This window comes from Nicotiana sylvestris, chromosome 3 (genome assembly GCF_000393655.2).
Source record: "Nicotiana sylvestris chromosome 3, ASM39365v2, whole genome shotgun sequence".
Classification (NCBI taxonomy): domain Eukaryota; kingdom Viridiplantae; phylum Streptophyta; class Magnoliopsida; order Solanales; family Solanaceae; genus Nicotiana; species Nicotiana sylvestris.
In genome coordinates this window covers 170,589,084-170,601,779 of record NC_091059.1, presented here as the reverse complement: position 1 = coordinate 170,601,779, position 12,696 = coordinate 170,589,084, and the positions used below count along the sequence as shown (strand labels likewise).

Here is a 12,696-nt window from a genome sequence, read left to right as displayed (position 1 = left end):
ACCTATAATCTTAAATGACAAAGTAAATGTTGAAAATGGAACAATGTGAAACGTGAGTTATGGAATGTGGAAATTGTGACCCCAAGTGCCGGTAAACTAATACATGTGTAACCAAAGATTGGAGTGAGAGGCATAATGGAAAATGGTAACGTCTCGGGGAGGCGGCTTAGCCGATCGGACCGTGATCGAACTCCATGATATATACATATGGTGGTAATGTATTGATGATTGAAACTGGAAAGTGTGAATGAAATAATGTTAACGTCTCCGGGAGACGGCTTAGCCGATCGGGCCGTGATCGGACTCCGCTCAAAGAAGCGGTGGCAAAGTGGATAATGATGCAACAGTGTGGGATGCTCCAATCTAAAATTTCATAAACTATGTGAAAATCATGTAAACCTCCTTATATTGTTGACATGGTGCTTATTTGAAACTTTGTTGTCTTTATGATTTCCTTTTTATTCTTGTATGAAAGTTCTTTCTAACTAGATGGTGTTTAGTTATACATACTAGTGCTATTCGATGGCACTAACGTCCCTTTTGCCGGGGGCGCTACGTCTTTAAATGGATGTAGGTGTTTCTATAGCAGGCAGTGTTGGTCGCAACTAGTGCCGTATCATCCTTTCAGCTGACTTGGTGAGCCCCACTTCATTTCAGGGTCATGTTTCATCTGTTCATTATGTACTTTGTATTTGTGGTATAGCCGGAGCCTTGTTACCGGCATTTCCATATTACATTACTCTTCAGTTGTGTTTAGAGGCTCCGTAGACATGTTGTGGGTAGTGTCGGGTATTGGAATTTAAGTAGAAATATTGATGTTTGGCAAAGATTTATAAAACTTGTAATATTTTGATAATTATGATTTTTGCTGCTAATGGAAATGAAATGAAAGTTGTTAATGAAATACTTACTAAATATGATTAATGGAGTCCATCTCCTATTTATTCATGAATTAATTTGGGTAGAATGAAAACTAATAGGCTTGCTCAATCGGGTTTACTCGGTTGAGCCGGTCGCGCTCCTCGGATTTTGGAGTGTGACAAAAGCGCCTCAGAATACAATTCAAGCCAGCAGCAAAGGAATTTCACCTGGAGAGTACAAGTCAACAAAGCAACAGAAACTGTAAGATTAAGTTTAATGATATAGATAGGAATCTTGTAATTCATAGATCATAGTTTAGTCTAGCTTCTTTTATTTTGTCTTGGTGTAATAAGGAGTTCAGCAAGCAGTAACAGCAACAGCAACAATGAAATCACAGCTTTCTGGTAGTCCCAGCTACCAAAACTTCCCGAACTACACCGACCTGATTCCTTTATAGCCAAGGATATGTAGGCAACCTCGAAAGCAGGGTGCGGTCAAATCTTTCAAAAATGCTTCCCATGGAGTACTCAAACGGGCAAAAATCGCTTGTATCCGCTCACTTTATCTTTGCACGAAACCTCTTTGTATTTCCGAGCAAAGAGGGGCAGCTGTGAGCACGTGATTTTCCCCTATATGAATTACTCCTACAGAATCCCAAGGAATTGGATTTTTTCTTTTAATTGTTTGCCATTTTAGGAATTATTGTAGAATTTTCTTAATTATTTGCATTTTTTTTGTGCATGTTTAATTTTATTTAATTCATGAAAATACAAAAAAATATTCTACACTTGCATTTAGGATTTATTTCTACATTTTAGGTTAATTAGCAAATTAGTTGTTTTATAGAAATGAAAAATCACAAAAAATAAATCACTCTGCATTTTTTAACTTTTAAATTTTAAATTTTGTAGTTTTTCTTTTAATTTGGGAATTAATTAATTGTTGTAAATACTATGATGAGTAATTAGTTTAATTTGGTAAGTTAATTTAGTTTAAGACTTAATTTAGGGTTTAATTTAATTTGAAAAGAAAAGAAAAATTGGAAATTGAAAAGAAAAGGAAAAGAATCAAAAGAAAGACTTTGATTTTGGGCCAATTCGTAACAGTCCAAACAATATTTCCCCAAAGAACCATTCCAGTCCAGGCCCAAACCATTCCCCAACCCGGTCCAACCTTCAGCCACTTAGACGACTCAAACGACGTAGTATGGGACCAAAACTACGTCGTTTTGAGTTCAGTCACTTAAAACAGATCTTGGCCTTCCATACTATCTCATCCAATGGCCCAAAGAACGTCCCCTATTTCAATTAAAGTGTCTGAACCCCTTCAATTTAACCTATGTACCTTCTTCACTTCATCTACCCCAAGTTTAAGAACCCTAACCCGCCGCCTCCAAATTCCTGAGCCTCCACCGGCCGGCAGAGAAGACTAATCCACCCCAAACTTTGACCACACAACCCTCACTCACCCTTGACTTCCAATCCATAACCACATCTCCTCAAATCCTCACCAAATCTAACTAATTTCGGATCTAAAAGAAAAGGCAGAAGAAAAATAAAATCTTTCCAAAAATCTGAATTTTCCTTGAACGATTAGGGTTAAAATTGGTGTTACTCGTCTGTCCTCAACAAGGACACACGATTAATGCCAATTCTGGCTCAAAATCGAAGGCGTTGGAAGATCTGTCCAAGTCCACTGTCTATCATGTTATTCTAGGTATTTTCCGGCCTTTTTTTTCTTTCATCTTTCGTTGTATTCTCATTTCTCATCTTCCTCTGTTTCTTTCTTTTTCTTTCTTGTTTTTTCTGTTTTTCAAATCGTTTCTGTATGCATGCTGATTTTATGTTATTTTTAGTCAGCATTGTTTTAGTTTCTTTGATTTTGTTGTTGGACTTCGCTCAATTTCCCTCCTATTTTGTTTTCTTTGGATTCCTGGCTTCAAAACTTTTCATTACTCTGTTGGCCCAGTTTCTTGATTGGCTTTTGTGGGTTTTGGAATCAAAACTTTGGGTTTCGTAAGTTAAAGGCCCAAAGAGGGGAGGGTCAGTCCGGGTTTGCAAGCTCAGGGTTTTGGTTTGTTTGTTGGGTCAATTTGACCCATGTTTGGTCTTGATTTGGGCTCCGTTTGGCTTGGGGCCTGCCTTGCATACAAACAGTCCCTTCAACATCAAGGCCCACGGGGTTGCGGGGTTTTTGGGATTTTCAGTTTGATTAAAGAGTTTTCGAGCCCAGCTGGGCTTGAAGGTAGTTGGGAGGGGTTTAAAGGGTAGTCTAGGAAATTGGGCAAAGGGAATCTTTAAACAACTGAATAGGAAACTTTCAGGAAAGTGGGGTTTGGGTTAGTTCAGTAGTTGGTTTAGAAATACAGGGCTTAAAATGAAAATTAGGGGAAGGGTTGATTGGTAAAAATAGAAATCATTTCTGCTGCCCTAAAGGTTTTCTAGAAATGGCTGTTTCCTTCATTGCTAAGGGAAAATTTTCGGAGGATTACAAGATTGAAATTTAGAAACGGCTGAGCCTTCTCTTTCAAACTTTGAAAATACTGAAAATGGTATGAAACTTGCTTGGTTTTGTTCTTTGAGTTCCCTGATAGTCAGAATTCTAAAAAGGCTCCAAAGAACTAGGCTCGTCTGGGTTTAATTTGTTTGGAAAGAAGCTAGTTTTGCTGAGTTTATTGAGCTGATCTACTGCTGCTGTTCATCCCTCACTTTCCTTGCTTTTCTCTTGATTTTCAGGTATCTTTTGGACTATGAATAACACATGAAATGTAACATGGAATTTGAATATGGAAATATGATGAATACAACTTGTTTCTTTTCGAATTTTACTTTCTTGCTTTTCAAATTACATTCATGTTCTGTAATAGCTTAGTTTATATATTTTTGTTGTCCTTACATGTTATTGATGTATTATCATGCTATTAAGTTTGGGGTTTAAATTTCCAATATCTCTTATTAGGTTGTCATTTAATTTAAGTTTATCCTAGGTCTAGATGAATGTTCAGAGTTGATGAGATTTTCAGATTCAGGTTGAAACCATGTTAGAATCAGTTTGTTTTGCTCTATTTCTTGTCTGTTAAATTGGGGTTTAATTAGGCTTATGTTGGATGTTTTAGCACCCTCTTGAACAGGGTCTGTTTGGGTCCTTTTGCAGTTAAAATGAGGAACTAGTGATTGTTTTTTTTTTGGTGTTGTAAGTTAATGTGTGAGTTTTTGGCATGTGTTGGCATAATTACCCTACGTCTAATAGATTAATATATGTAGAATAGGTACAAAATGTTAATGAAAGAAGATTGGTGCTTTAAATGTTAAAGGTTTCATAGACTTGGTCCATTATTGCTTTGGACTTGCTGTCTGGATTTGAACAAGGTTAAGAAATGTTAGTGTAGTTGGTTCTTTCAAAGCATGTGGGTTAATAAATACTCTGTCTAGATTGTTTCTTGTGGTAGCTAGTTTCTTTCACTAGATAGTTAAGGATTGTTATTTTATTGTATCAATGCTCTCAAAAATAGCAAATATTTTTCAAATTGAAGAACAACATGTTGTGTGTGGTTTAATTGAGTCAATTGCATGTCTAATGTGGGCAGTCCAGTCCGATTGCCAATTTCGGCCAGGACTTACGGCCCGTTGGAAAAAGGACAAGAATCCGCCTGGCCATTTCTGGATTCATTCCGCATGTAGTTTCATTTTTTTTTAAATAATCTCTTTGGGCACATGCCCAAACCAAATGGCTTTGAATCATCAGAAGCCCAATAGTTGTTCTCCCACTCTTCTTATCACCCACAGTCATTCCTTTAGTTCAAATCAATTAAGGATAAGAGAATACAACCTCTAGCTAAGTGTGTTCTTTTAAAAATGAATTGGGGTGTGCCATATCCACAAAACCAATAATTTATTCCCCTCACAAAATTAATTCACTTTTTTTTCTATAAAATTTGAGGTGTGCCATTTTCATCAAATAACCCATGACCCTCATTTAATCAATATTAACTCTTTAAAAATCGATGTGTGCCATCAATTGAATTTTTCATGGCCCTCGCAAACCTTATTATTAATTTAAAATTTCGTAGATGCTTTAGGCGCGATATTTAAATTGATTTCCATTATTTATTAAATTCGGGTGTGCATTTCATGTGACCCAATTTCAATTCTCAACAACGTTAAATAGAATGTGTCGTGGACCGTGGGTGCATTTCATGTGGCGTGGTTCAAGGCATGTTTTAAATAACGTGAATCTCTTCCTAAAAAGCGTCCTAAAATATTTAAAAGCGGTTAATAAGTTAAAAGTGCATCATAGGCTAAAACGTGTAATAAATCAGATAATATGCCAACTATAATAGTTTAAGCGACCGTGCTAGAACCACGGGACCCGGGAATGCCTAACACCTTCTCCCGGGTTAACAGAATTCCTTATTTAGAATTTCTGGTTCGCAGACTTTATATTGAGAGTCAATCTTTCCTCGATTTGGGATTTTTAAACCGGTGACTTGGGACACCATAAATTATCCCAAGTGGCGACTCTGAATTTAATATAAATAATCATGTTTCGATTGTCACTTACATTAAAAAAAATTCCCTTATAAACGCTTTCGGTGGTAGTAAAAAGGAGGTGTGACATCTCTGTTATTCAAAAAGGGAAGAAACTACAAAATGTGAGAATTGCTCTTATCTTCGTGAAATACAATAAGAAGTAAACAAATTCTTATAAACAATCAAGAAAAATTATATGCATATATGCCACTTCAGCGGACAAGTAACTTGGACAAACATAATATAGTCCAATCACAGTCCTTAATTATTTCTGACACTTAACTTAGAGATGCTAACCATGGGTTATATTATGCTAAAAGTAATTATTAACACTGTATCAAGCAGTGGATAGGTTATTATAATGTTTAACTGTAAAGGTGTTATCAATTAATCAAAAGGAAATTTTTTGGTAACAGCTACATAAGTCATTAGAAAATGTGATGACTTTATTGTATTAATAATGTCACTAAGATCAAAATGATAGTGAAATTTGTAAAGTATCATATATCAGAAAGAAATAATTCAGTTGATAATGTTACTCCAAAATAAACACACCAATACTTAATTGATTGATAATCAACTAACTGTTACGATCCGGATTTTTCACCGTCGGAACCGTAATGGACCCTAACATCGCACTCGTTAGGCAAGCCAACGTTAGAGTTATAGCCACCTTTTTCCTTTTCATTTTCGTAATTAAGATTAGCAAAGCTAATTCAAACAGAAATAAAAGCGGAAGTACATATTTAATTGATTATCCTTATATTATTATCAAAATCGGACAATTACCACATAGAAACTGGTGTCACAACTCACGAACATTCTATGAATAACTACAAGTATGGGTTTAAAACAAGAAAATACATTTGTCTCGAGAAGAAATAAACAGAAATAAGGAAAACACAGGAGGGGACGCCAGGGCCTGCGGACGCCAGCAGGACTACCTTGGGTCTCCATAATGAAGTATCAGCAACCACGCGACCTCTCGATCATCCACTACCAGCTCCGAAATCTGCACAGAAAGTACAGAGTGCAGTATCAGTACAACTGGCCTCATGTACTGGTAAGTGTCGAGCCTAACCTCGACGAAGTAGTGACGAGGCTAAGGCGGGGCATTTACAATATAACCTGCATATAGTTGATAATAACGCAAAAGGAAATACGGAACAAAATGAAATAGTAACTTGCATCAAATACATACGGGACCCAAATAATTTGCCAGTACTCAATTAACCAATCCTTAAGAGAATTTCAATCTTACAGAATAAAATGACAGTAGAAACAGAAAACATAAACAACAAATGATGCGGCGCACATCCCGATCCCTACCATATAATCAATAACAATATGAACATTCACCCTTATTACTCCTTGTTGCGGTGTGCAACCCGATCCCACCAGTCAATTATTACTCCTCAATATATCACCCTTATTCCTCTTATTGCGGTGCGCAACCCGATCCCACCAGACAATCATATTTCATCCTTATTCCTCCTGTTGCGGCGTGCAATCCGATCCCACCATATCAGTACCAATCACAAAATAAGAACAAGTATTTCACAATTTTGCTCAAAACCCTCCACAACATTTATACCTCAAACCAAAACAACGGAAAAATCTATACCATTATGAAACTCCATCAGTACTACACAGCGAAACAAACCAAAGTGTACCATGAAGCACCAATAAACCAATTTAAACCAACAATGTAATATAATGAAACTCAGGAACAATTGATAACATCAATAGAGAAAACAACATTTAACAAGAAGCAATTAGACATGGAAACATCAATAAGCATGTAGCAGTTAAGACAGAAAAATAATATATTAAGAACGGGGGAGGGAACAGGCTAAACAGGTAATTTGGCGGTGCATAGGTACTCGTCACCACACCTATACGCCACACACATAGAATGTCACATAGCAATTAAGTCGGGGATCCCTAATCCCTCAAGTCAAAGTTAGGCCAAACACTTACATCAAGCCAACTGGCAATTCAAAGCTCAATTACCGTTTTACCTCTCGATTTCATCTCCAATCCACTCGTATCTAGTCATAATTAACTTAATATCATCAATTAACGCTAAAGAAATCAATTTCAATGTATAATTATAGATTCCCCAATATTTTTTCTAAAAAGTCAAAAATCGACATCAGGTCCGCTTGGTCAAAATCTAAAATTCGAACAAAATCCGATTACCCATTCACTCCTGAGCCCGGATATACAATTGGTTTTGGAATCCGACCCCAAGTCGAGGTCTAAATCCCTAATTTATAAAAATTCCTAATTCTACCCAAACCCCCAATTTCTACCATAGAAATCTTAGATTTATGGTTGGAAATTCATGAAATATGATGGGAAATTGAAAGAAAGTGGGATGAGATCACTTACCAAAGTTTTGGGGAAGAATTGGTCTTGGCAGAATCGCCTCTAGAGTTCTAGGATTTGAAAAATGTGGAGAATGGGAGAAAATCCCGTCTAACTTATGTTTTGAACAGCTGCAGATGTCGCATTTGCGACCTGAGCTTCTTCGCAAATGCGAGAAAGGTATCGCAAATGTGAACCCCTTGCATTTCTGCTGCCTTCGCAAATGCGAACATACTCCTCCGCAAATGCGATAAAATGATCGCATTTGCGATCCCTCCCCTTCCCCAGTTCACTTCGCAAATGCGAAGAAATACTCGCAATTGTGATAACTGCTGGCCCAGCCTTCCTTCGCATTAGCGATGAAGGCCTCGCAAATGTGACCTCAACAGTGATCGCAAATGAGAACCTTGACCTCGCATTTGCGAGGTCTGAGGCCTGCAACACAGCTGAAGTATACAACTATTTTTCTAAGTTTCAAATCACTTTGTAGCCTATCCAAAACTCACCCGAGCCTTCGGGGCTCCAAACCAAACATGCACACACGTCTTAAAACATCATACGAACTTGCTTATGTGATCAAATCGCCAAAATAACATCACAAACTTCGGATTTAGCACCAAATTGCATGAAATTTTCAAGATAGTTTCAAACTTCTAATTTTTTAACCAAAGGTCCGAATCACGTCAAATCAATTCCGTTTTTCACCAAAATTCACATATAAGGTTTAAATATCATAACGCGCATGTACCGGGCTCCGGAACTAAAATACGGCCCGATACCAACAAGATCAAATCCTTCAAATAATTACATTTTCAGTCTTATCAATTTTCTTCAAAAATTCATTTCTCGGGCTAGAGACCTCGGAATTCAATTCCGGGCATACGCCCAGGTCTCATATTTTATTACGAACCCTCTGGGACCGTCGAAATACGGGTCCGTGTTCGTTTACCCAAAACGTTGACCGAAGTCAACAAAAATCAACTTTTTGGACCAAAAATTATCATTTTCATCAATTTTTTACATTAGGGCTTTCCGGATACACGCCCGGACTACGTAGCAAATCGAGGAGGAATAAAAACGAGGTTTTAAGGCCTCGGAGCACGGAATCGAGTTCTAAAATAGAAGATAACTCTTTGGGTCATCACATTAACTAATTGATCTATCACCTTAATTTCGATCCAATCACTAAGTAGTAAAATTTAATACTGAAATATTGAAATTGTAGGCGATATATTGTGCTTTAACCTTCTCACATTAAAGATGACAATAAAGTAAAAAACTAAAGTTTATATTACTGTGAAGCGTGAAGGCCACCCTAAATCCCTTAATTTTCCCGTGGGAGAACATACGTAAGCAGTTACGCAAATATGACTATTCCAAACATAGACACAAATAAAGCTTGAAGATTAACCCTAACCATACCACTTTTTATGGAATTAATTAAATTTAAGGTTTGGTGTTATTCCATGTTAGTCCATATTTAAATAGGGATAGCTAACAGAAGGGCGGCCCCAATTTCTCCCACTTAATAGGAATTTGTGTTGTTATTGGGTGGCTGACATGTGCTTAGCTTTTTGAAATGCATTTCCGTTTTTTCACTTTTAAGATCTGAATTAAGAAGGAAACTCGAAATGCACATTCAGAGGTTTAGGGTTTGTCGGTTAATTTGAAGCTCCTCTACACAAAATCATGGTTAACTAGAGATAGACTTATAAATTTATAATTAGGCTTGCTAAATAGCAACATCAATCTTTTTCTCCTCTCCTTTCTCAAAGTCATGTGAGTTTCCTTCATGATGATAAACAACTAGCTGTGACATTGCAGTACTAGCTATTTAATTTATTTTATTTGCAAATCCTAGCTAGGCATAAAGTTACCTTAACCTAGTATATTATTTATTTTTGTCATTGTAATCTGTATATGTTTAAGTTATTAGAGGAAGGATAATTTTTACAGTAAGTATTCTTCAAATTATTTTAAGGATCGAAGACAAAATTCTTTTTTCCACCAGCAAAAGAAGAGCAAATAAAATTCTGAGTTTTACCCAAATTCATTATTTACTTTTCATAGTCAGTATATATATATTCTACATTAATTATATACGATTATACACATATCATACATCAATTATATATATATATTATATACCTGCCACTATTTTTAATTTAAGCGATTAGGTCGATGATTATTTATGTTAATTTTACCTAAATCCTGAACCCCGAACTCTGAACCTTAAATCCTAAACCCTATAATAACCGTGGTCGAGTGAGAAAAACAGAGAATATCTTTTCTTTCCTTTTCCTTTTTGAAACATATTGAGGAATTTAAATAGTTAGGAAAAGAGCAGACATTCTTTGCGTGGGTTTGAGACACAAATAGTATTAAATTGTGTCGGAATAGCTAGCTTTTATATACTTTCTGCGCCAAACATGGTACCTTAATTACTAGTACATAGGATTAGGAAGAGCATGATTAATTCCGATGTTTTCATATTGTAAAATGCACATGGAGCACAAACTATTATCGGCAACACTTTTTGGTGGGGGAAATTGATGCTTTTTGAACATATTGTTAATATAGTTTCTTTTCCTTTTCTTGCTACCAAATCAAAGTATAGTTCCCTTTACACAAAGCATGCTTAAGAAATTAAAACGGAGCGCATTTTCTAATTAAATGTATAGCAACAAATTAAAAAAGATAAGCTCTGGATTTTCAGAAGTAAACATATACACCCGCCTCCGGCAGCTTACTTTAAAAACTACTCCATATATAGATTAATTCCGTCAATTTATTTTCTCATTATATTCAAGAAGCTCTCCAGCGTTTTCCACAATGGCAGCATATTATAAACAATAAATTAAGGCGCTATTTTCGATAGAGTTGCAAATATATTAGTAGTAATAAGAATCACCAAATTTCAATAAATATTACACTTTTAAACTCATAATTCCAGAGGTACTACAATTGTTTGATCAATATCAAGAATGTTATAGGTAGAACGATCAAGTTAAAATATTGAATCCGTCGATAATAATTAAACAACAATGAGGTGAGAATACTATTTCTAGCATGAATCATATCCACGATTCAATGAATTAACATGAAAAAGCAGCTCTTCAATATTCTACTCCATCAATTATCTGATGAATTTATTAACTCTAATGTGATGTTGCAACTGGTAAAGTTATTTGCATGTGACCAAGAAGTTACGGATTCGAGCAATGGAAACAATCTCTTGTAAAAATGCTTGTGTATGATAAACTCTTGTGGTATGACCTTTCCTCACATTTCGCGTATAGCGAGAGCTTAATACACCGGGCTTCGGGCTGCCCCTAACTAATGTAACGTTGAAACAATAACCTCCCAAATTCTAATTTCTCCATCCAAACTTCCACTAAAAACAGAAAGAGCTCCATTATTATCATCATCCCATTCCCAAGCTGCTGTAACTGACTTCACTGGCTTACAATGCCCTTCAAGAACTAACGAGCAAAAATATCCACATTCTGTATTACTACTCTTTTGCCAAATCCTCACATTTTTATCAGATGATCCACTAATTAAAACATCATTAATATAAATCAGGCACAAAATTGCACCCTTATGTCCTCTTAATGACCACGTAGCCAACATATAATCAGCACAATATTCCTCTCTTTCCCATACTAATATTTTTTCATCACATCCTCCTGAAAATAAAACTGACCCTTCCTTATTAAGAGCCAATGCATTCACTGTAGATTTGTGTTTCTTCAACGTAGCTACTAAAATATGCTTATTTTTTTCTCTTTGCCAAACTTTTATTTCCCCATCAGCCGAAGCTGTGTAAACGACGCCGTCGTGAGAAACAACAATGGCGTTAATAGCATCGACATGACCTATTACGGATTCTAAACAAGTAAAATTCGACATATTCCAAATTTTGAAGGTTTTATCCCATGAAACTGAATACATTAATCCCTCATTAACAGCTAATCCTGAAACAGTATCTGCATGTTCTATCCAGAGTTTTTGCTTGTGACGTCTAATTTGGACGTAATTTTTTGGAGAAATGCCACGTCGGATTCGATCTTTTAAAGTTGGAAGAGTTGAGTGGAGTTGATGTTTTTCGGAGGAGGGTGTGAGTTGCCAAACTCTAATTTTGCAATCTTGATGAGCTGTGAAGATTTTTGTTTTGCTAAACGCAATTGATTTTACTATGCCAAAAGATGAAATTGTTTGATGGCTGAATGTGTCGATTTGTTCATAGGTTTTTAAATCAAAGACAGTGATTTCGTTGAGAGATGCAGCGTATAAAATGTTATTGTGAATGGCTAGATGGGAAATTTGTGGGGTTAAGGTATTAAAAGTGGCTACGCAAGAATAAGATTTGAAAGATTTTGGGGAAGCAAAGGTGTCAATACTGCAAGAGCTGGTTTCTTCATATGTTGTTGTTGAAGTAGTGCTTTGTTTTTCAGAATTTGAATTTTGATCATAAGTTGATGAATATTGGCCATTATTGCAAAACCATGTTGAGACCTCCATTATTTCTTTCATTTGAGGCTGGGAAGCAATAACAGAAAGGCAACAAATGAATGGGTATTTAAAGGCTGAAGCGAACAGTAGGGTTGAATAAAAAATGCAGTGCAAAAGGGTTAGGGAATTTAACGTCTGGCCCGTGATTTGGTTTATAATAATTTTTTTTCAGACCTCTAATCGTGACTTTGTGATGGAACAAACTGTCATGTTAATGTTAGTTGATTGGTCCAAATGTTGTCCAATGAGATTTTTCACATTTTATCTAATGAGTGAAAAAGTATAACCTAGTATACAGTACTACGTTATAGCTGCGGCATTTTTCATTTACTTATATTTGGTCCTCTAGGCTCGGTCTATCACATTTAATTATGTAATCTGCTCTCAGCCATCTATACATTATTTAGTGCAGCTTTTGTAT

General features: G+C 36.0%; 1 protein-coding gene across 1 annotated transcript; it reads right to left on the bottom strand.

The window, feature by feature from the left end:
- Positions 1 to 10,762: 10,762 nt before the first annotated feature.
- LOC104211056 (protein JINGUBANG-like) lies at positions 10,763 to 12,284 on the bottom strand. The gene has a single exon (XM_009760052.2). It carries the CDS (start codon positions 12,282 to 12,284, stop codon positions 11,097 to 11,099), a length of 1,188 nt encoding a protein of 395 aa, XP_009758354.2. The 3' UTR covers positions 10,763 to 11,096.
- Between the last annotated feature and the right edge of the window lie 412 nt (positions 12,285 to 12,696).